This window comes from Polypterus senegalus, chromosome 4, assembly GCF_016835505.1.
Source record: "Polypterus senegalus isolate Bchr_013 chromosome 4, ASM1683550v1, whole genome shotgun sequence".
Lineage (NCBI taxonomy): Eukaryota > Metazoa > Chordata > Cladistia > Polypteriformes > Polypteridae > Polypterus > Polypterus senegalus.
The window spans coordinates 222753858-222779556 of NC_053157.1; the positions used below are offsets into that span (position 1 = coordinate 222753858).

Genomic DNA, 25699 nt, shown 5'->3' on the forward strand with positions numbered 1-25699 from the left:
AGCGCTTCAGCTGCCTTGCCGAACAGTTACCGCGTTAATCAAGTCTACCTTAAGATGCTGCAAGTTATTGCGAAGCTAGCTCACACGATGCTGAAGAGAAAAGTTGATTCTGAAAATAGAGCCTTTAAAACCGATGGGAGGCTGAGTATATGTTTACTGAACCCGTGTGTCTCATTTGTGGAGCTAATGTGGCTGTAATTACAGAATTTAATCTAAGACGGCACTATAAAACAAAACATCAGGGTAACCTGAAAGACCTGAATGCAATGCAGAAGATACAGAAAGCAGAAGAATTAAATAAGAATCTGACACTTCAGCGGACGTTTTACCCGTGCACAATCACAAAGTGATTTCAATTGAGCTGCTTTTATGGGAGACACAACCACTTGCCCCACTTTCCCTGTTGCCAAGTAATGTTAAACCAAGTCGTCACTACGGTGTTCCCAAATACGCACTTTGCTGATAAACTGAGCGCACTGCGCACTGAGTTTGCACGGCGCTTTGGTGACTTTGAAGAACAAAAAAAGTCCGTCTACATGCGGCTCGAACCTTGTGCATGTTTGGTAGCACATATCTGTGTGAGAAGCTCTTCTCAGTGATAAAGACTAACAAAACAGCACACAGGAGTCGCCTCACTGATGAGCACCTGCAATCCATCCTGAGAATCTCCACAACACAGAACCTCACACCAAACAGAAACGAACTTGTGGCCAAAAAAAGATGCCAGGCGTCCAGCTCTAAAATGACATATGAGCAAAGACAACTGAATGATTTGATTTGTTATTGCTGAAAGGAACACATTTTATTTATATTTCCAGGTTTTGTTATGCAGCATGTTCATATTTGAATTTGTATAATTTTGACAGGATATATTTTTATGGAGAGCAAAATCTTTTGGGATATTTAAAATCTAAGTTTATTTTTTATAAAATATAAAATTACATAAGAGTAAAGAAATTTGAATGTTTGGTCTTTTAATGTTTACTTTATTTCTAACTTGTATAATTTAGACAGGATATATTTTTATGGAGAGCAAAATATTATAAGTTGTTTAAGGTTTGAGTTGATTTATTCAGAATAATATTCCTGTCTGTTTTACCATTCCTACCAAAGATATTTCTGTCGACTAAATAAAAATTCCTTCTATTTAAAATTTAAATAGAACTTGAACAAATACGATAGTTCATAATATCCACGCAGACTTGCACGTAAGAGCGGAGTTATCCGTTTTAACAAGCAGCGTATTGCACTGATCTGAAATAGCTGTGTGTGTATATATGTAGATATGTATGTATATGTATATTATATATGTGTGTGTGTATGTATGTATGTGTGTGTATATGTATGTGTATATATGTAGATATATATATGTATGTATATATATGTATATGTATAGATATGTATATATATATGTTTGTGTGTGTGTGTAAATATATATATATATTTATATTTATATTTATATATATATATATATATATATATATATATATATATATATATGACAACAACACTCATCACTCACAACAGTGACAAAACAATAACATTGACAATCATGTTACGTTATTTTCAAAATGTTTCCTTTTCTTTTTCATTGCTTCTTTAACACACTACTTCTCCAGCTGCGAAGCGCGGGTATTTTGCTAGTCTGTATATAAATGTATATATATGTGTCTGTGTATATATATATGTGTGTGTATGTATGTATGTGTATATATATATGTATGTGTATGTGTGTATATATATATGTATATTGATCTGTATGTATGTATGTGTATATGTATACTGTATGTGTGTGTATGTATGTGTGTATATGTATGTGTATATATATATGTTGATATGTGTATATATATGTATATATATTGTGGAGCGACCCGGACACAGACAGGTGGACATGTTGTTAAATACCACCACACGTTTTGTTTACAACTATTTACAAATATAATAATGGTCACTTAGACCCAGTCCCGTGCACAAACCCAAATAATCTCAGTCCTGGCCACAAATGCCTTTTTTTCGGGCCGCCTCCACTCCTCTTCTGCCTCGTCCTACTTCCACCCGACTCTAGCCTGGAATGAAGGGAGACGGCCCCTTTTATACATGACCCGGATGAGCTCCAGGTGCTTCCTGGTGTAGCGGAAGTGCTGAGGTAAGAGGTCCCCAAGGCATTGGGGTGCCTCCTAGCGGTGACCATGGGCCCTTACAGGGTGGGGCTTCCATGCCCTCAACCCGTGGCCCGCAGAGCAACCAGGAAGGTGGCCCCCACGTGATCCAGGGTGGGCCTTGACCCTCTTCCGGTCCCTCACGGCGTCCCGGCCGGGTCGTTGCCCCTGGCATCGCTGACAATATGTAGATGTGTATATGTATATACATAGATATATGTATATGTATATATGTGTATATGTATATATGTATATATGTTTATATGTGTGTGTGTGTATATATATATATACAGTATATATATATATATATATAGATATGACAGCAACTCTCATAACAGTGACAAAACAATTACACTGACAATCATGTTACGTTATTTTTAAAATGTTTCCTTTCCTTTTTCATAACTTCTTTAACACACTACTTCTCCGCTGCGAAGCGCGGGTATTTTGCTAGTCGATTAATAAAGCAAATAAGCCGCTCTGGAGAAAATAGGTAGGTTCTGTGTGTCCTGAGCCACTATATCATTCATAACTTCCTGGAATAAAAGTACATTTGTCTTCGTTATTTTGAAGATGCAGCAACAAAGCCTAAAGAGAAATGGTTCGGGCAGAATGAAATATTGCTGATCTTTAAATGGTCAGTTTATATAAGAAGTAAACTGTAATCCCTGTAACGAATACGCATGCAATGTCCTACGTTCTAGTTAGAGGGCAACTAGTAGAACTGCAATGTAATCCTTTTAAATATGGTGACTGTCCAAATTGCAAACTTCAAAACCGGCGTTCAATAACAAAGTTAAAAATACGAATATCAATTTTCTATTGGTTGATATCTAAATTCAAAATGTTGATATCAAATATTGAAAAAATCGATGTCAGACTTTGAAAAGGTGATATAGGCTAAATTGAGAAAATGATGATACCAAATTTAAAAGAAACGATATCTACCTTTTGAAATTTCTCATCCAATAAAGGTTGAATAAATGTCAAAACGGCTTGCCATAGGCTACAGCCTGAGGAATGGGGCGTGGCTATACATGCGGAGAGACCGAGTTTAACTCCGCCCATAATTTTACAGGCGTCACAAATTTGTCCTGCCCAAATATTACTTTCTCTTCTACTCTTGTCTCATTTCGCATGCTGACTCGCTACTCTGCTAAGCTTCACGGTAAGTATTTTACGTTGGTGCTTTTATTATTGGGCAAGTCTCCAAAAGAAGACAGGTGTCGATAAGCGTTAACAACAACAATAATAATAATTATTATTATTATTTATATTGAGTACGTAAGCGAAATGCAGTGATATTGAGATGTCGTGTGAAGTTCCAAGAAGTTAAATAACTACGGGGTTACTTTAATGGTTTACGGAGGGAGGCGTATATCCGCTTCCGAAAGTTAAATAGGTGGAAGATATTTTAACGCAGAAAAATAAAAATAAACTTTATATGTTGGCATCGTGTATAGTTTGTTTGGCAACGAGACGGGTTCGTGCAGGCTGTGGGGTCTTTGCTTACATCCATGTGGCGTCGGAATGTTCGGACATCCAGGCTGGGACGTTTAATTATTCTCTATCGCGGATCTTTAGCGATAATGCGATGTGCCAGGCGTATTAGTGTTATTCTACCCCTAAGATTCTACTTGGACTGGGAGGACTGGTAAGGTTAATATTACCAGTATTAGTGGTAATAGTATTACCAGAGTCGTAATAAGGTGTTCAAACCCTGGCGAACTTTAAGAGCATCCTGTATGTCTTGCATTGTCTTTGTACTATATTTTAATGTGCTTTATGTTGATATTTCCGTATATTACCACAGAACTAATGTAAATATTTTAGGTACTTAAGTAATAATAATAAATTGTATTTTTATAGCGCTTTTCCCAGATATTTTCCACATTGAACACTACAACAGATAAATACAAGGTATACAAAGCAATAAATAGAATAAAGAGAATGAAAAAATAAATAAACCAGTGTAAATTATTAAATTCAATACTAAAAGAATGCCTGAACAAATAACATAATTTATGATATAACGCACACACAAGTTATCTGGAACATCTGTACAGAGAGGTAATCTGAAAGAGGAGGCAGAATATTAGGTTAAGTTAAAAGCCTTCCTGAACAGGCGAGTTTTCAGTTGTTTTTTTTTTAAAGAATGAATGGAGTCAGCTGATCTAATTCATTTTGTGCGGTCATTCCAAAGTCTTGGTGCTATACAGCTGAATGCGCTGTGAGCCATGGTGTGCAGGTTAGCGTGGGGCACAACAAGATTGCCAGAATCAGAGGACCTTAGTGGGTGAACAGGAGCCTAGTGATAGAGAAGGTCACTGATGTAGTCTGGTGTAAGGCCATTGAAAGCTTTGTAAGTTACAGTATTAATAGAACATTATATTCAATCCTGTAAAACACAGGGAGCCAGTGAAAGCGAATCAGGATGAGTGTTATGTGCTCGCTGTTGCTGGTTCATGTAAGGATTCTTGCAGCAGAGTTTTGAATTAATTGGAGCTGTGATAAAAGATTTGAAGGAGCATCTGCCAGTAGAGAGCAATGTGCATATTGTACACAATGATTTAGTTAACTGAATGATAATTTTGTTTTACCAACACTCATCCTATGACTACTGTTCATCTCAGTCCTATTCAGTGTTTCATTCAGGGGTCTCCAATGTCAGTTATATGTAGCAGCAGGGAATGCAGGTCTTTGCCCTACTCCTCAATACATATAGTTCATGTTGTCAATCAAACAAGTTATTGGAGTGTATGCCTCCTAAGTGCTCTCAATCTCATCATATATTTCAAATATTGTATATAGTTGTTTAAATGTGATCAAGTCAGGGTTCTAATGTCTTGTACTCTGAGGGCCACAGGGCCCACTGGTTTTCATTTCATCCAATTTCTTAATTTGGAGAAGCTGCTAGTGACACACACATTGTTTTGAGTTTACGATTAGTTGACTTACTAAGATTTACAAATTGTCAGTGTTCCTTTCACTCTTAAAAGGGTAGGATAAGCTTAAATTATAGGGAGATTATTCTTAAATTACTCACTTCACACGCCAACCACCCATTTCACGTTTCTGCCGCTCGTGTATGTGGATTGCACTTTCACCAAACAACAAATATTTTAATTTTCGTGGATACGCATCTTCATTGGGAAGAAACACTACTTTTCCCTGATGGCAACACGAATTAGACGATCTACAAGTCTCCGACTTAATGTTTAAATCCGAACAATATATTCAATCTCTTTTCGCTGTTACATTATTTCACCGAGTAATAATTTCCGTTTGTTTGTGCTACTGTGATCTTTACTATCGTTTTTTTGAGACTTTTTGAATTTTAGCACTTTAATTATCTCTAACCTGTTCCGCGTGTGTATCGCACCCACATTTTGAACCTCTTTACAACGCTCTACTTTGTCATCTACTCTTTTGTCTTTTATTTCCGGCCCCGGGCATGGTTAAATCTCTTGGCACAAAGTCTCATCTCACGGGATTTGAAAGCATCTCTCTGAAAAAGTCACGTCTCGTCACAGGCTAAAAAGACTCGTTTCATCCCAGGATTTTTTTATATAATAGAGAGATATAGCACACAAGTGAGTCCTCACCTGGAGTACTGTGTACAGTTTTCATCTCCATCCAATTTAATAAAAAAAGTGTATATGTATGTCAGTCTGGTTGCCTGGGTGAAAAAGAAACATTTAAAAATAGGCAAACATGTAGAACAAGAATAAAAAAAAGATCCAAAATTATATTAACAATGCCAAATAAGCATCTTATTGGCCAGTTCTGTTGTCCAGCAGCATGGTAGCAATTTTCTTGCACCTGCTTGGGCCCCGTGAACAAGGTTTATAGCTGTAATGCTAATGACAGATAACTTAGTGTATCAAATAATAAGAATGAGGTCTACATTGATTACTTAAATATCAACTCATCTTAAAGGGTAGCACAATTGGTATTACAAAAAAATGTAGCATTCCAAAAGAGAAAGACTAGGCTTTCAATGAAAGAATATGGAAAATCCCCTCTGGGGAAGCAGGAGGCTATTGAGGAGCAGTGGTTTTACAATGCTATGTGTAAATACATTTACTCTGCTCATACACATGACAACTCTGGATAATAAAATCAAACAAATGCTGCCTTCAGAACGAACCATTCATATAATAAGGTACTGTACTTTATTACATGTGTACTTTAAAGTACACTTTATGCACTTGTTGGGTTATATTGCTATGTTACAATGGAATCCACACCCACTTTAATACATTAAAGAATGGATTCTGTAAAGTGCTGTTTCTGCAATGACTTGCATACTTCTCTCTCAATAAACTGAGAAATGAGTCATGTCTGAAATAGGGGACAAATGAGGCTTTTTAAAAAATAAATTAAGGCACCAAAGTTTGAAAGAAATATTTGACCGTAATCTTGGTGTCATTTTTAACCTCTCTTTTGAGAAACAGATCAAGAGATGCTTTCTCCAGCTTTGTCTTTTAGCTAAGGTCAAACCTTTTTTTTATCTCCTGGGGATCTTGAGAAAGCTACTCATGTGTTTATCATTTCTCGGCTTGATTACTGTAACTTGTATTCTGGGATCAGCAAATCCCTGATACGCTGGTTGTAGTTGGTTCAGAATGCAGGCTGTTGCCCGTTTTTTGGTTGAGGAAAGAAAGTTTGATTCTATTTCTTCAATATTAGCTTCTTTACACTGGCTGCCTGTTAGTTTCAGAATTGACTTTAAAGTTTTGTTGCTAGTTTTTAAAGCATTACCTGGATATGCTCCTGCCTGTTTATCTGAATTGTGTGTTTTACACCAGCCATCGAGAAAGCTTAGATCTTCCAGTCAGTTGTCTCACCCTAAGTGCAAAACTAAGGGAGTCCAGGCTTTTGCACCTGCTGCCCCTCGTCTGTGGAACTCTTTACCTCATTACATTAAGGAGTCACCTTCAATTGTTCTGTTTAAAACTAGACTGAAGACTAGTGCTGGGTGGTATACCGGTTTATACCAAAAGCAGTTTTTTATTTTTGTTATGATATGGATTTTTCTTATACCGAACACTGTTTTAAATAGCCTAAACAACATTCGGAACGTGGTACAGAGGGAAACTGTTTAAGGGGGGACCTTTTTCACTGGTGCACCGCAAAATATGCATGCAGCGGAGTACGTGCGTTAGTAGAGGTATTGAGCGGTGAAAATGGACAGAGAACATTCTGAAACTGAAGCGATTTTGAATTTATTAATTTTATTGCAATCATTCCATACAAATAAATCAATTATTACAAAAAGTAATTTTGAGTTAAGAACAAGTCGACCCCCACCCCTGAGAGAGACAGAGAGCAAGGCAAACGGCATAAAATTTAAGGCTTGTAAACATACTTAAATTAATAAGTTTGATAAGCCAATAGAGATGAATGCAGAAGACAAAGCAATACAGAAATAATTGCTTCCTCTGTGCTTTAAGAGCTTATTTTAAAATATTACTGATTAGATCCTGCCATGTTTTGAAAAAAGTCTGTACAGATCCTCTAACTGAGTATTTGATTTTTTCCAATTTCAAATAATATAACACATCGGTTTCCCACTGACTTAAAAAAGGAGAGTTTGGGTTCTTCCAGTTTATCAGAATAAGTCTGAGTGCCAAGAGTGTAGTGAATGCAATCACAATTTGTTTGTCTTTCTCCACTTTAAGCCCCTCTGGAAGAACCCCAGACACCGCTGTTAATGGGTTAGGAGGGATTGTGAGTCCAAGGCTGTCTGAAAGGTAATTAAAAATTTTGGTCCAGAATAATGTTAATTTGGTGCAGGCCCAGAACATGTGACCTAGTGTAATGGAAGGATTTTTCTAAAGAGAGGGGGGGATCAAGAGAGCAGATGGGCGTTGGTCACTTCAGCGTGAAACCCAGCTGCATTACTAATGTTTTGGGAGAAACAGCCGGGAATGTTCTAAAGATACAGCCAAGGTTATGCTGACTTGTTTTTTTTTCACTTCAAAGGGCTTTTACAGCTCTTATTTTTGTGTGTCTTTTAGTACCAGGTGCCGTCTCCAGGACCAAGTGCAAAACAACACCGCGTCCCGTGGAAAGGTGTGTGTGCTGAAACTAATCACTTCTGTATACACTGCTTGCACGTAAGCCGCTTTGGGCAAGGACGCTCAATTAGTATATAAGGGAAGGTTTCGCCCTCAGTTTCTTTGGAGGCTCAACCGTGGGGACAGCGCGCACCGCCCGGTACGATTGACAAGGCACATGAGTTGATCCTCTGACGAGACTGACAAGCAGACCCCCTCAGTCTACTGGTCTAGGATGATGGCTCTGGGTCTTTTGATATTACTGTAAGTATTGTTTTGTTTTTGTATGTCTATCGCTACTGCATTATATTGCATTATATGTGTTTAAATGTTATAATTGATTAAGTAAATAAAATAGAAGTATTGGACCTCTTCTCTCTGATTCTTTGCCTACTTATGTTCTAATCCCTTGAACCATTTTCCCAAATCAAAACACCTAGTGAGGATGGGGCTTGGTTGCAACGTTCGCAGGTTGGATCTTGCCCTGGAAACATTTTGGAGAGTTTTAGTCGAGACAGATGTGCTCGATATATAATTTTAAGTTGTATAATTGTATGCTTTGCCCATATGGAGCTCAAGTGAATTCTCTGCATTGCTACTTTCCACTCCTTTTCTGATATATTAATTGAGAGATCTTTTTCCCAGTGTCCTCTTGGATCTTTGAAAGGGAGGGACTGTAAAATGATTTTATATATTGCAGAGATGGTGTCTTGAGTCCTTGAGATTGAGCAATATTTTTTCCAGCCTGGATCGGTTTTGGGATTTCAAATATTAGATTACATTTGTGACTTGTTTACTCTGGCAAACCCATTTTGTTAACATTTTTTCACTTATAAAGGTTTCATGTGGGACCTGTTTTCTCAAACCATTGGTTTTATTATGTATTTATGTATATTTTTGTATATCTTAGGATAATTAACTAAGTATTTTAAAGTTTTGTAGCCAGATCTTCTTTGAGAACTTTATAGGTCGAAGCCTGCCTGTATATATTGTAGTCAGGCTGCCAAGGGTGAGGCTTTATCTCGAAACAGCCTAGTAAAGAGTCTCTTACAGGTCATACACCATTTTGGCTCTTTCAGATGCACTGATATTATAAAAGGGAAAACATGCATGGGAAATTTAACTTCTTAGAAACAGATTTGGTTAATCACTAAGCAGACAGAATCCACAGTGTTAAATCACATAACTCAAAGCAAACCTGATGCAGTAGCATGCTGAAGTAAAGAAATTCTCTCTCTGTGCCAATCTCTGCGTCTGGATCCTTTAACTGCCTGATGATGTGCTAGCAGTACTTGCAACCCAATCCAGGGGACCTCAGAAACACTTATTATATTTTGAGGACGCATTATTAAATGTGGTATGCATGGGGTCTAAACTAGTCACAATTATACATTTTTTAATAAACCTTCTTCCCCTTATAACGTCGTTCAGGTTTAAGAACTGAAAAGGGTTCAAAATATCCTTTACAGTCAGAGAAGGTGATTAAGTGATTCTCTTATTTTATTTGAAGTTTTAACCATCAGAAAGATCATCAGATAACTTCATGCTTGGATGCAATCCCAGGGTTCAGGGACACCAAAATTGTGTTGCATTTCTAAATAATCTTATAACTAGTTATTCACTTCCTGCTGATGCAGTAAACTCACAAAAGAGCTGCAGCCAAAACCAAATGTCATTCCAGTCCTGAGGCACTGTTTCTGCCTTCCAAACAACACTAAAAGGGTGCATTAGCCAAAACACCCTCATAGTATCCAGTGTGTTTAACATTTCCGTTTGGTCCTCATCTACCCACAGGTTTTCTAAAATAAACTGAACTAACTTTCAAATTTCTCATTTTAACAAAAGTGAACATTTCTTTTGTTTCAACAGAGTTAAAATAATAAAAAAAAAGTTGCTTCACTTGGACAACGCAGAAGTGACTTGCAGTGATTACACACAGAGGATGTCAGATTTGCCATGCTGTAATAAAGAGGAGGAGGTGGGCTTCTACACACCAGGAGTTAAGGGCAAAGTGGTGCTCAACTCATTACTAAACTCCACCTATGACTTCATTAAGGAGGAAAGTTTAGGTGACAGATACGAGTGCATCTCAAGATATATGAACATTAAAGAGGAGGCCTTGGACCATGGTTACTGCAATGAGGTCTGTGATGCTAAATGTGAGGATATTAAAGAAGAAAACTGTGATACTGCATATGGGACAGTTCAGAAAGAAGTAGTTAACCCTGTATTCATCCTTCAGCAAACATCTGAATCTGACAGTATTTTAGGAAGTAGAACAATTAAGCGAGAATCTTGTGCCTATCAAAAAGGCAAAGAGAATTTGGGATCGACAATAAAAGTGTGTTGCCCTTCCCAGAAACCTGAATCATCACAGAAAGACGACGAGATTGGGAAACAGAAAGAGACCTCTTCTGGCAGAGACAAACAGGAAGCCCGAGATGAGCCTGTAATAAGTAAGTTAAACTTGTTAAAAGTTGTTATTGAATTGTAAGTTGAATTTCGTGTGTAGTCATTAGTCCGTAAATAAAAATGGTTTGCATGTTGAAAACTAGTAGTTGTAGTTAGGGTTATTAAATTAGCCAGAAAAATACGGTTTGAAAATTTAAATTACTAGGGGGTGTCGCTCGCCAACCCCCGTGTTTGGTTTTCCGGATACACACTTTTCAGATTTTTTCTTTCTTTTTCTCATTAGTTTCACTGTTAATTCAGAACTTCGTTAAAAACAATATCTGGAATCTTTCGAGTCCCAACATGCTGAATCTTTTACTGTTTAATGACTTTGTACCATAATTCAGGATAGGTTTGGAATTTCAGCACAGACAAAGCGATGTACATCATCAGCAGTTAATCATTTTTTTTTCAAAGTAACCAATAAATGAATGTGAGGTAAACCACGTTTTTAAAATTCTCTGACTTAAACTTCAAAGTCTTACAATATTTACATACTTCTGACATATCACCTATGTCCATATATTCAATCTCTATTCGCCTTTTCATTATTTCTCCGAGTAATAATTTCTCTTTCTTTGTGCTAATGCGATGTTTACTTCTTTTTTTTTTGACACTGTCATTTTTTTCTGCTTTCATATTCTGTAACTTGCTCTGCATGTGTTTTGCGCCTACATTTGTTTTGAGTCTTTTGAATTCCAGTTTTCATTTTCTCTAACCTGCTCTTCATGTGTTTGGCCCCCATGTTTTTTACTTTGTATTCTACTCTGTCTTTTATTTCTGACCTCGCTTTGTCCTGCAGTTTTTTCAATGACACCTGGTCTGCGGTGATTATTTTCCCTTTTTTCGAGTAATAATTTCCATTTGTTTGCACTGCTGCGATCTTTACTTTCTTTTTTTTTTTTTGATACTTTCTAATTTTCCTGCTTTCATATTCTTTAACTTTTTCTGCATTTGTACTGCGCCAACTTTTTTTTGAGCCTTTCGAATTCCACTGCCTTCATAATCTCTAACCTGCTCTGCATGTGTATAGCGCCAACGTTTTTGAACATCTTTATGAAGTTTTACTTTGTCTTTTACTCTTTGTCTTTTAATTCTGAGCCCGATTGGACGTGCTTTTTTTTCAATTCAACTTGTTCAGCGCTGATTATTACTTTCCTTATTTTCTGAATTTGCACGTTGATTATTCTTTTCCTTATTTGCATTTTTTTTTTCTCTCCAACGCTTTTGAGTCTCTTTCCTTCACACTGCTGTTTCTTCTTCGCTTAGTCGTCGACGTTTAATCAATAACGTATTGTCCTTGTACACTTTATATGCGCTGACACTGGATCTGTGTGTGCTCAAAGCCTTTACACGACGAGTGTTTTGCTGCCCGTGGTCTTATTTGATACTGGTTGTAAGTAGGGTGTGTCTTGCAAGAATCTCATGTTCCAAGTCCCCGCGAGACGGTCCTGGGTCAATCTCTTGGCACAAAGTCTCATTTTTAAGGACCCACTGAGACGATCCATGGCCAATGTCTTTCATCTCTCGGGTCTTTTAAGTGTCTTCTGTGATCTTCACGTGAAGGTCACATCTCGTCTCCCTAGTCTTTCTCACCCAGTAATTTTTTTTATAACAGAGAGAAAAATAAATAAAAATTCAAATATATTTTTAAATTAACAATTCTGGGTGCCACATGAACATTTCTACTTTTTTTTTAATTCTTTTTTATTATGGTACGGGCAGTAGTGGTGGCAACAGCGAGAACTAAAGTCAGTTGGAAAAACATTACAACTGTGCTCATTTAACCATTATATAAATAGGAGCCATTAAACTCCAGTGCAGTTGCACCTTACAAAAGGGAAGCATCTGCAAATTCTAGAATTGATAGGTAGATGGGCACATCCCTGATAAGACAGCAAGCCATAAAATTAACCGTGAAAAGTAGCTTAAATTGATACAAGTCATGTATGCTAAGTTAGTAATTATAAATGTTTTTTATTTATTTTTTTACTCCCATGAAGCATTTTTGACTTGTGCACTACTGGGTGAATACTACAGACTTGAAACTCAAAAATTCACAAAAATTAGATCATCTTTGCATGCACAGCATGATGTGATCAAAAGAAAACAGAACCAGACACACTTGGCACTGCCTGTAATGCACATATGAAGCCCAAACAAAATCACCCATAGTTGCTTAAAAACACTAAATGCCGTCATTATTTTATTTTTCTCAGCTAAGCACTTTTATGGTCCTTGAGACCAGATAATGCACTGTAAGGTCACTGGCCAACAACAACATTTATTTATATAGCACATTTTCATACAAAAAAATGTAGCTCAAAGTGCTTTACATAATAAAGAATAGAAAAATAAAAGACACAGTAAGAAAATAAAATAAGTCAACATTAATTAACATCGAATAAGAGTAAGGTCCGATGGCCAGGGTGGACAGAAAAAACAAAACAAACAAAAAAACTCCAGACGGCTGGAGAAAAAATAAAATCTGTAGGGATTCCAGACCATGAGACCGCCCAGTCCCCTCTGGGCATTCTACCTAACATAAATGAAACAGTCCTCTTTGGATTTAGGATTCTCACGGAAGGACCTGATGATGATGATGCTCACGTAGACTTCTGCCTTTTAATCCATCCATCATTGTTGAAGCATCATGAAGCTTTGAGTAGGTGGAGGTGGCGCAGGCCACCACCACAAAGAAACCGGAAAAAGAAACAGAAAAAGAGAGTTGGGGTCAGTACGGATTTTAGAGCCACCATGAATAGTTGTTATGATGAATTGAACATACAGAGTATCAGGATTAAGTTAAATTAAGTTAAATTGAAGTTATAAAAAGGCCATGTTAAAGTAATGTGTTTTCAGCAGTGTTTTAAACTGCTCTACTGTATTAGCCTGGCGAATTCCTATTGGCAGGCTATTCCAGATTTTAGGTGCATAACAGCAGAAGGCCGCCTCACCACTTCTTTTAAGTTTTGTTGTTGGAATTCTAAGGAGACACTCATTTGAGGATCTGAGGTTACGATTTGGAATATAAGGTGTCAGACATTCTGATATATAAGATGGGGCGAGATTATTTAAGGCTTTATAAACCATAAGCAGAAGTTTAAAGTCAATCCTAAATGACACAGGTAACCAGTGTAGTGACATCAACACTGGAGAAATGTGTTCGGATTTTCTTTTCCCAGTTAGGATTCTAGCAGCTGCATTCTGCACTCGTTGCAGTTGATTGATGTCTTTTTTGTTTAGTCCTGAGAGGAGTGCGTTACAGTAATCTAGTCGACTGAAAACAAAGGCGTGAATTAATTTCTCCGCATCTTTCAATGGCCGTCCCTCTTTTACATACATTGAGGCACTGTTAATTTTTTTGTGTCTAACAAATGAAATAACAGCATGTTAAATGTTGCATTTTAATTATTTTTAATTACTTAATTTACTTTTAATTATTTATTATTTTCTCCTCATTCTAATTTTTATTTAGCAGATGTTTGTATTCACAGTAACTTTGAAATTTTGTAAAATGAGCTTGAGTGTAAAAGAGTAAGCTTTTGAAGTAATGGAGTGTGCAAATCTGACTTGATAGGTGCGTAGCACTGAATGGCAGTTAAGTGTTGTAGGCAGAAGCCAGCAGTCAAGGAATAACAGACAGAATTCAACTAAACGAGGGCTGTAGATGCAGCAAAATATAATAAAGTGGGCTTAAATATTTTTAATCTTGCCTCATTTTTTAGGTGAGGCCAGCAGCCACGTAAGACGGTGATTAAATGTGGGGGACCAGATGCTGAGGTAGCTAAACACACATTGCTGATTACTTAAAAGGCCCTTTAAAGTGGGGAGATACAACGTTATAATAAAAATAAAAGGGAACGTCAGAAATTATGACAGTTGATTTCCATTTGCATTAATGAGGATGTCTTTGGACAAACCAGTAGTCAAAGATCTAGTACTATTTCATGATTTCAAGAAGTCAAGCAAAATGACACCTTTTATTGGCTAACTAAAAAGATTTCAATTTGCAAGCTTTCATGATTTCAAGAGGAAAGCTGTGCGTAGTGACGTACACCAGGTAGGTTGGAGTAAGACAGTTGGAGGTGGTTTAGAGTAATCCATTACTTGCTTCAGATCCATTTTGGTACCAGTATCGATATCAAAGTCAAAATGTTAGTACCGATCCAATACTACCACAAGGATTTTGGGTTTAAAAGTGAACTGGAACAGGATCAGATGCAGAGCAAAACGTTTAGAGTATCGAAGAGTGAATACAAATCTGCTGTAAGTAAACCGTAAACAATCTGACCACAAAATGTCACTGTAGTAACACATGAAAATAAACGAACAGAAAGAAAAACAACTGACAGAATCAAATTCTGTGATAGGAAAAACCACATTTGGGAAGGTAAATGCATTAAAACAGAGTAACAAAGAACCCAGGAAAAAACAAAAATGAAACCAGGTCATACCAGGTGTGTTAGCCACTCTCTTTGTCTTATTCAAATATTGCTGACAAGAATAAAATAATACCACAATATAATACAGTTATATAAGAAGGCCTTTATCCCTCTGCCATTCTCTCTTTAACCAGAATATTCTGGAAAGATCTTGTTATAATAAAGAATCGTATTCCTGACTTTCAACTGCACTGTGGTCTGCAGTCTGTGGACTTTTATCTCAATTCTCATATGAAATTCAGTATTCTTGTTAAAAGCCAAAATGTTTTTATTTTTGTGGATCGATGCAAGTTAAATCGTACTGTAAATATAGTAAAAAAAAAATCACATGTATGTCAATGTTGACCCTACACAAATCCTTGTGTGCATTATTCAGATTTTTTTAATGGAAGAGCTAAAGACGACCGCCATGTTAAGAAGACAATATATTGCAGTGAATGCATTGCAATTGCCATGTGATGGCCAAGAATTGATATCTTACGGCATTGTCTTAAAAGAACATGCAGCTGCGGGAACTAACAGTTATATTCATAATATGCTAAATACAAAATAGAATAGCAGTGTTAGGTGTAACAATATTTAATATATAAAATATTGCTTAGTAATCTTTTCCTTTTAGTAAATATCTACTGAACTCTTGAACTGTACCATACCCGTCACTCTTCTCCCTGAAGTATTTTTAAAATGTTTGTATTTTTCTTTTACTTTCTAGGATGTGCGCACTGGAAATATGTTGATGGAAATATGCAGACTATCCGAATTGTACTGCCCTCCTTCTGTTTTCCCGAATATGGAGAAATTCCAGACAAACCGGAAAGTCCAAGTTCCACTCAGGCATATTCAGTGTTTCCAGTGAGTAGTAGAACAATGAAGGATAAGAGAGACAACGAGTCACTGTCTACAAAGAGCTGTAGAAGAATCACCATGAAAAAAACAAAATTCATATGTACTAAGTGCAGGAAAAAATTCACTTGCAAATCTAATCTCGCACGACACCTCCAAGTTCATACTAGAGACAAGACATTTTGTTGTGCTAAATGTGGAAAAAGTTTCAGCCAGAAGTGTGTTCTTCAGATTCACCTATTATTCCACTCTGGAAAGAAAGCCTATTGCTGCAACCAGTGTGGAAAGAAATTCATTGAGAAGAAACATCTGCAGTGTCACCAGAAAATTCATTTACGGAAGAAGTCGTATGTACATAATGAATGTGGAAATATGCCACCTGCACTAAAGCCATACCGCTGTAGTGAATGTGGCATGAGCTTCAAACAGAAGGCCACACTTGAAACCCACCAGACAATTCACAATGAAAAACAATACTGCTGTACTGATTGTGGAGCAAAGTTTATCAACAAAGCATGTCTTGAACGACATTACAGAATTCACACTGGCCAGAACAAATTGTGTTGTGAAAAATGTGGGAAGAAGTCCTTGAATGAACATTGTTGTGCTACACATCCTAGAAATCAACCTGGAAAGAAGACATATTGTGATTCAGACTGTGAAAACATGTACAAAGAGGAGAAATCTCATCCGGAACACCAGAGAATCCACGCTGACAAGGAAAAGTTTAAATGTAATAAATGTGGGAAACAATTCTTAAACAAACACCATCTTGGAAGACACCTGAGAACTCACACCGATGAGAAGCCATATTGCTGTAGGGAATGTGGAAATAGGTATAAAGACAAGACAACTCTTCATGAACACCAAAGAATTCACACTGGAGAAAAGCCCTTTGGCTGTACAGAATGTGGCTATAGGTTCCACAAAAAAAGATATCTTCGTCTTCACATGAGAACGCATACAGGAGAGAAGCCATATAGCTGTCCTGAATGTGGACTTAGGTTCTCTTGGAGAGGTGATGCTCAAAAACACCAGAAAATTCACACTGGAGAAAAGCCATTTCGCTGCACTGAATGTGGAAGAGGATTTGCCCGCAATGGTACTCTTCAAAGACATCTGATGACTCACACTAATGAGAAGCCCTACTGCTGTACTGAATGTGGGAAGAGATTCACACGGCACAGCCAAATATTAACACATCAAAAAGTTCACGCGGGACAAAACTGAATAGGATCACACAGCCAAACAAAATTAATAGAATAAAAGCACAATTAGTTGCCTCTAATCAAAGTGAGCAATAAAAAGAATTAAGAAAGTGGTGTTGGAGCCTTTGAGAGCCCCGTTAAATGAAATTTGTTTCTTTATCGAATACACACGTCAGACCTAAAACATTGTTGTTCTACTACCTCAGTCTGTGTAGGCCATGATGACTTATCAGTCAGACGGGAACCATTTTACTTGCTGTGAATGTTTCAACTAATGAAAGATCACGACATTGAAGCCAAGTGTGTTAACAAACATGGGACGATTGAAATCTATGTGGGGATCATTAAAACTTGTAGAACATAGTGGAGGGAATCAGCAAAGACAATAAAACCAGTAAACGAGAGGAATATGAACAAGTTTAAAAGGTAATGACAGTTTCAGGTGTAAGAGCTGTTTGATTATGATTGATCGCATTAGATTGCAAATATCCTTGTGTGTAGAAATCTTTTACATTACCTTTGAAATGCATTTCTGAATATCTGTATTACTGTTATTGTGACATTACTGCAATTAGTTGTGGTAATCATTTGGCATCCATACATTTTAGGATTATCATTTACAATATCATCTGAAAAAAAAACACGTGGGCAGTGAAGCAGCTTTGGTTTGTAGACACTCAATTGTTTTAATACAGAGCAACACACAATAAAATTATATTAAGTAAAAAGGAAACGTCTAAAACCAGTTATCAGTTATTGGGACACTTTTGAATGATTCAAATAATGTAGTAGGGGCAAATCTACAACTTTCAGCCTGTTAAAATATACTTCAAAAGTGTAGTCTGCCTTCTGTCACCATTAACCCTAAAATTTAAAAATATATCACCACCAGGGAGCAAACCAGCTCCTCAACACTCGACACAACAGACACTAGGCCCAAATGAAGCAGCAGCACACACATTTATTTACAAGTGGGAAACAATTTTGCTTCCTTCCCCCTACAGCACCAAGCACAGTACTTTCTTTTCTTCTTTGTCTCTGTCGCTCCTTCTGCCTCCTCTCCTCCTCCATCTTTGTCATCATCATCATCCTCCTCCATCTCCTGACTCTGTTTTCCGGAATGAAGGCGTGCATCTCCCTTTATGCTGCACCCGGGAGTGCTTCAGGTGGGACGTTAGCAAGGCCTGGAGTCACTCCCAGGTGTGGTGAAAGCCCAAAGTCGGGTTCTGCAGCTTCCACGGCTCTTCCTGGCGGCATCCCCAGAACCCAACAGGGTGGGGCCAAACTCCAGCTCCCATGAAACTGTGGACGAAGGTTTCAGACCAGACAGCAGGTGCGGTTATAAAGCAGCTTTATTTTTCAGAGTCATGGTGAGAAGAGTTTCAGAAAAGCAGACAATCAAATATACATGACAGCATCAGGGCTCTTCTGAACCCCGTCTGTTGGGTGGGGTCCAGTTTTATACCCCTAGAATGCGTGATTTAATATCATTATAAAATGTAACAGTCAACACTTTATTATACACAATCCTTGAGCCCCTTCAATGTCCCTTATGCAACTTGATTTCTTGGCCCCTTTTGTTATGGCGTTCAGATGTAAGCTAAGGGAAAACGTGATAAGGCAGACTCATGTGTGGAATGCTCAGACCTTGAGTCCTTTGGACAAACATTTTCTGTTTGCTAAAACAAAGCATGCTATTACATGGTTTTGTAAGGCTTACTTCGCAGACATGAATTAGTACAAGGGAACGAAGAGAACATTCGTCTTCCACAGAACCCAGCATGAATCCGAGGTATTGCTGCCATATAGCATCCTGTGTACATCTGCTCTGCCCGGTCCTTCCACTGTGACGGCCTCCCAGCCAGGCAAGGCTGCCGGCTGTCCATCACAATATATAACATTCATGTGCAAAAAAAAAGCAGACTCACCGTCCCAACCTGTGGAGCCAACACTCCCTAAAAGATACAAACACCTGGGAAGAAACATTAAGCAGCCTAGGCAATTCTTTCCTGAAAATGGTATATCTTAGGGATGACTAAACAACTTTACATTCTACTTTTCCAAGTGTTTCAAAAAATCCTTTTCATCAGACATTGTCCATGCGAGTACAAAGTACTTCTGCCTTGTGGCAGAGCAAAACTGGCTGACTTCAGCCACTAAAAAATAACCGATTGAGAATACTTTTATTGTGGTATGGTTTTTGCTCCTTCAATTATGAAATGTTGTATGAATTAGGGGGGAAAAAAAAGAATTACACAGAATATTGTTCACTAAGGCACACTCAGCCTTTATAACAGCAGGAAGAAATGAAAGTGGGGTGAAGTAGCAAACAAAATGAATGTCTGCACTTCACATCTTTTAGATACAACCTGGACACAATTTGTAAATTTGAGTTTTGTATAGTTTGAATTCATATGACCAGCTCTTATCTCTTGAGGAAGATGATAAAATAAATGCCACTATAAATTCAGGTTTTACACACCTCTTTGAACTTTGCTAAATGAATTTATTTCTCACATTGGGAGTGATAGAAGTAAAATGAAATTCAATTAAGCCTTGTAATTGGAGACTGATGGACAAATAGTAATGGATGAATAGTAATTTTCTCAAACTAAATAAAGAGAAAACTGAAATTTTAGTAATTGGCAATAATGGATTCAATGAGGTTATCAGAAATAAACTTGATGCACTAGGATTAAAAGTTAAGACGGAAGTAAAAAACTTAGGGGTAACTGTTGACTGTAATCTGAATTTTAAATCGCATATTCATCAGACCACTAGGACAGCATTTTTTCACTTAAGAAACAGCAAAAGTTAGACCTCTTATATCATTAAAAGATGCTGAGAAATTAATTCACGCGTTTGTTTTCAGTCTACTAGATTACTGTAACGCACTCCTCTCAGGACTACCCAAAAAAGACATAAATCACTTGCAACAAGTGCAGAATGTCGCTGCTAGAATCCTAACTGGGAAAAGAAAATCCGAGCACATTTCTCCAGTTTTAATGTCACTTCACTGGTTACCTGTGTCATTCAGGATTGACTTTAAAATACTGCTTATGGTTTATAAAGCCTTAAATAATCTCGCCCCATCTTATATATCGGAATGTCTGACACCTTATATTCCAAATTGTAACCTCAGATCCTCAAATGAGTGTCTCCTTAGAATTCCAAGAACAAAACTTAAAAGAAGTGGTGAGGCGGCCTTCTGCTGTTATGCACCTAAAATCTGGAATAGCCTGCCAATAGGAATTCGCCAGGCTGATACAGTAGAGCACTTTAAAACACTGCTGAAAACACATTACTTTAACATGGCCTTTTTATAACTTCAATTTAACTTAATTTAACTTAATCCTGATACTCTGTATGTTCAATTCATCATAATAACTATTCATGGTGGCTCTAAAATCCGTACTGACCCCAACTCTCTGTTCTGTTTCTTTTTCCGTTTCTTTGTGGTAGTAGCCTGCGCCACCACCACCTACTCAAAGCATCATGATGCACCAACATTGATGGACTGAAAGCCAGATGTCTACGTGACCATCATCATCAGGTCCTTCCATGAAAACCCTAAATACAAAGAGGACTGTTTGACTAATGTTAGGTAGATTGCCCAGAGGGGACTGGGCGGTCTCGTGGTCTGGAACCCCTACAGAGTTTATTTTTTTCTCCAGCCTTTGGAGTTTTTTTTTTGTTTTTTCTGTCCACCCTGGCCATCAGACCTTACTCTTATTCTATGTTAATTAATGTTGACTTATGTTTATTTTTTATTGTGGCTTCTATATTTCTATTCATTTTGTAAAGCACTTTGAGCTACATTTTTTTTGTATGAATATGTGCTATATAAATAAATGTTGATTGATTGATTGAAATTAAGCACTTTGAGTTTAGGAAAGGTGCTTTTTAAAACATAACATATTTAGAATAATGAATAACAAATACTAACATAGTCTCTAAAAAAAAAAAAGAATGAGAAGTGCTCACTGAACTCAGACAAAGGTCACGAAGACAACCGGAAGAAGGCAAATTCAAGTGGTAACCGAGCTGCATCCAGGGTGCTGACAGAGGATACATCATTTTGGCATGGCATGATAAAATATTGTGTAACCGAGACTAATTAACTGTGTTTTTCGAATGTATAAGTGGGAGGATCCCACAGGCTTGCTAAAACAAGGTATATAATAACCCCCTGCAAGGATATCATGGACTACTTCATGTGTGTCAATAAATCCTGATCTAAATTGGAGTGGCAGGTCCTTTGCCACAACAAATGTAGGATTATGAATTACTAGCTGTCCCCCGTGGTTTGGCCCACATAGTAGTGAAACAGGACAAACTTTAAATATCAATAAAAAATGTAATTCTGGTCAAGCAGAAGGTAGGTATGCTCCAACTTCAAACGCGGATTGTGTTGATCTCTGAGGGGAACATTTCCCCACTTGGGAAGAAAAGCACTTGGCCTTGATATTTCTGGCAATCAGCAGCTACCCTCGAAAACACATGTGGCTCTGATCTCTCTCTCTCAAAAACGTCAAATGTTACTCTTTAACAATTTGTACATGATAATGTCAGTTGAACAAACAGGTATTGCTAGCTAAGTGGGGGCAAGGTACTCTCTAACACGTGGAGAGAGGTAGACCGTGTTGAACTGGGGCTGGCGCTAATTGAGGTGGGCCCTGCCCGCTTCACCCTCCCCTCAGCCCGCAGCCTGCCTCTCGGATTTGCGCAAATAAATCGGTATCGCAAGCAAACTATGATACTTGGCGTAAACTCGCAAAATCAACCGGACTGTTCAAGCAAATTATAGGAAAAAACAGGATCTAAAGTTAAGTAGTTCTCTCCTGAAAAGTGGACTGACATACAAACAGATGTTGGATTTAATATCCATATATAGATGTCAAAACAACAGTAATGATAGCCTGCCTAGCCCCCACATCAGCCCCGCTATACCCCATTTGCTCTAAAGACTGAGAATTTTGACATTTTTCAACCTCCATCTCTTCCTCTTGCTCCTCGTTAGCAGCAATGCTAATGAAAGCATGTAATGAATCCTGATGATTTATGAAAACATAAAAGTGCATTTTCCATAGTCCTGTATTGCGTTTGACAGCACAGTTTGATTCTGTGCTGTGCTGCCACAATGTGGGAGTTAACTATAAGACTCAACAGGTATGCACAAAGCTGTAACCTGCTATCACCTAATCAGAGCCGACAATGGGTCAACTGGTCATGTTTCATATGGGTCGACGATATTCGATAGGCCATGTGGGTACGGGTCAGTGTCCTTGACCCACTGAGCCACTTCGAAAATTTTAATATAATGCTGAAAATTCTGGGTTTTTTTTTTTGTCCCATGTCACTCTAATGTAATTAGACGAAAATAGCTGCAGAATTATTAGTAATTACTCACCTTATCTCTAGGATAATTGACCTATCAATTAACTTTATGCGTTTTCATAATATGACGTGCACGTGACCTCACATTGTCGATCGCTGTACCAATACAAATCTTTACGTTAGCTGCGTTAATGTAGTGAAGTATAGGACAAGATGATTAAAAATTACTGTAAACCATCTTAGTTGTGGACATCGTACAGTTTGTGTAAGGCGATTTAAAATGGTTCTGTTGTTCTGAAAAGAAAATGCCGACGGCAAAATCGAATGTTGGAAAACGTCCAGACTGGTTGAAACCGCAAACACTGAGCAGATTTTTGGCTGGGCGGCCTGCGTGAACTTTTAGAACTGCATAATGTTTAAGTCAAGGTCGGACGACGGATCGATTAACCAGTATGGGACAAAAATATGACAGACCATGTGATGCCGCCAGAGGAATGTAAAAGCCGATTGATCGGTTGGTGAGTATGGTTCCTGGTACAAATATTCCATAAGGGGACAGAGCTGCTATGAAGAGTGCTGAAGTGCGTCTAGTTGTTGAGGCCGGATGATCGTTCTCTGTTGTTGAGAGTTCCGGTTTGAAATCATTTGCCCGATATATGATTTTAATTGGCAGTAAGTATTGAAACATAAGCGCTGACGATGTACAGTATTGTATGGACGAGATTGTAAGGGATGAAGTCTTCGAAAAAATGAAGCAGTGCCAGGAGATAAAGAAGTAAGTTTGCAGAAATCTGTTTTCTCTCTGAAATTAAAGAATCTTTTTCTGTTGACCAGTGTCAGAAAAGCCCATTTAAATTCACTATGACTCAGTTAGTCCTGTCCATAAAGCCGTATTGGTCTGCACAGATATGATGCCTGATGACGTCAACAAGAATTCTTATAGCAATTTAACTGTGTTTTAGGTGAATAATGGGTGGTGCATCATACAATGTATAAATGTGGATATTTTCCAGAGAACACAAAGAACTTCATTGACACTGCACTCACAGAAGGGCGGCACAGTGGTAGCGCTGCTGCCTTGCAGTTAGGAGACCCAGGTCCTCCCTGCGTGGAGTTTGCATGTTCTCCCCGTGTCTGCGTGGGTTTCCTCCCACAGTCCAAAGACATGCAGGTTAGGTGGATTGGCGATTCTAAATTGACCCTAGTGTGTCCTGCGGTGGGTTGGCACCATGCCCAGGCAGGATTGGTTCCTGGGATTGGCTCCAGCAGACCCCTGTGTTCGGATTCACCGGGTTGGAAAATGGATGGATGGATGCACGAAAAGAACTTGGATTGTGTTTGGAATATACACCATGCGCGACCAACAAAGGATCAAATGTCGTGGTTGCAACTGCTGCAAAAACTCGCATAGAGTGCTCGTGTCACCAGCTAAATACTTCTATTGACAGAAAGTTATGTCCGTGAACCCCGAACGCCAATTGAACAGTTCACATGAACTCATCAGGCGTCGGGCATGCAGTCCAACCTGCCAAAAAGCCTTAAACGGGTGGGAGAAACGATGTCATGTTGTAGCTTGAGCGAAATGTTTTCATCAATTTTAGAGAGTCGTGATGCGCCGATTCGGCTGCTGTGGGATAGAAAAAAGGAACATTTGATTTCCCGAATTTCTACTGACCTTGCAAAGGACGTGGTGTCCTTCATGAACATTTTTCCTCCGTTATTCCGTTTTTTTTAAATATGCCAGTATTTCCACATTGCAAAATTCATTGCTGATGAAGCTTGGCAACCGCAGCGTTCCGACAGTGACATGAATAGTCTGATGAAAAGAGAATTTCTAGCAGTATTAACAGACAAATACTGGATCAGCCTGGCCGTGCTGAACTTTGTTGCAACATATCTTGATCCACCCTTTGCGAGGATTTAGATTTGTGAAAAATCTGAAGGATCGAACAAGTGAAGTCCACCCTTCGCATGCTAACCATTGATCCGACTGACTCAACTTCCGATGAGGTTACCGAAGCAGCCACGGCTTTTGTTTCAGATGTCAACATGAGCGCACCGTTGGGACCATTACACCAGAAGCTGAAGGCTGATCCGTTCGCATGGAGCAGAGGTTCTGAGACAAGTGCCAGTAACGCGAGTGAATTTCCTGAAAACGTTGAAGCTGTTTCGTGCTTGAGGGGTACAAAAATAAGCTGATCAAGTGTGGTAATAGTAGCCGGCACTGGCAACACTGGCAACACTGGCAGTCGCACAACACGCACAGTATTAATACTGTGACAATTGATTGTCGTTGCATTAATTGCATTAAGCCAGTGTTTCTCAAACTCGGTCCTGGGGAACCCCTGTGGCTGCAGGTTTTTGTTCCAACCAGATTCCTAATCAGTGACAACACCTTATAGCACTGATCTCATTTAATTAGCTGGTATTATTTTTCTTCTGGATTCAGAAAAGCACAGCAGCATGATTTTTATATTTACAAGAAACTTTGAAATATTTCTGTTTTTGCTATAGATTTAAATGCTTAACTCTCTTTTTATTATATTTCACCCTTTCTCTGTGCAGTTTGCTCCCTTCATTGAATCTTAATAATGACAATTAAAAACGAGCAGAGCAGAAACACAAGCAAACAACACTTAATCGTGAAAGGCTGCAACTACTTTAGCGTCAGCCCCACAATGTAGTAAATAATGGATTAATTAAACAATTAGAACACCTAGAAAAGTAGAATGACAATCAAGATGAAAATACTGTGAAAAAGAAAAAATACTTATAATGCTTAGTACATTTTAATACTTTTTTTTTACCAAACTTAGTTTTCTAATTTGTATATTGTTCCCAAAACAGGGAATCTGGGACACAACAGTTAACTTAATCAGCCCAGGAGTCCAATTAAAAACAGAGGCTGGTTGGAACAAAAACCTGCAGCCACAGTGGGCCCCCAGGACTGAGTTTGAGAACCCCTGCATTAAGCTTACAAAGTGTGTAATGAACCAACAACATTTTATGGAAAATTGGATGTCATTGCAGTTATCCATTTAAATGACAAGGGTTAAATTCGACAAAGTAAAACTTGTTTTATTCTTCAGTCTTATTGTACATGTTCCTGAAGGAATACAAAGTTGCAGAGAACATATAAAGTAAACGTACAGTTCATAAGAAAAAAATACTAATAAAATTTAAAACAAAGAGGA

General features: G+C 38.0%; 1 protein-coding gene across 1 annotated transcript; it reads left to right on the forward strand.

Moving 5' to 3' along the window:
* The first annotated feature begins 8477 nt into the window (after positions 1–8477).
* On the forward strand, positions 8478–18311 carry LOC120528049 (gastrula zinc finger protein XlCGF57.1-like). The gene is made up of 3 exons (XM_039752025.1): positions 8478–8485; positions 10091–10677; positions 15830–18311. The coding sequence occupies exons 2-3, from the start codon at positions 10164–10166 to the stop codon at positions 17188–17190; spliced, it is 1875 nt and encodes a 624-aa protein (XP_039607959.1). The 5' UTR covers positions 8478–8485; positions 10091–10163; the 3' UTR covers positions 17191–18311.
* The last annotated feature ends 7388 nt before the right edge of the window (positions 18312–25699 follow it).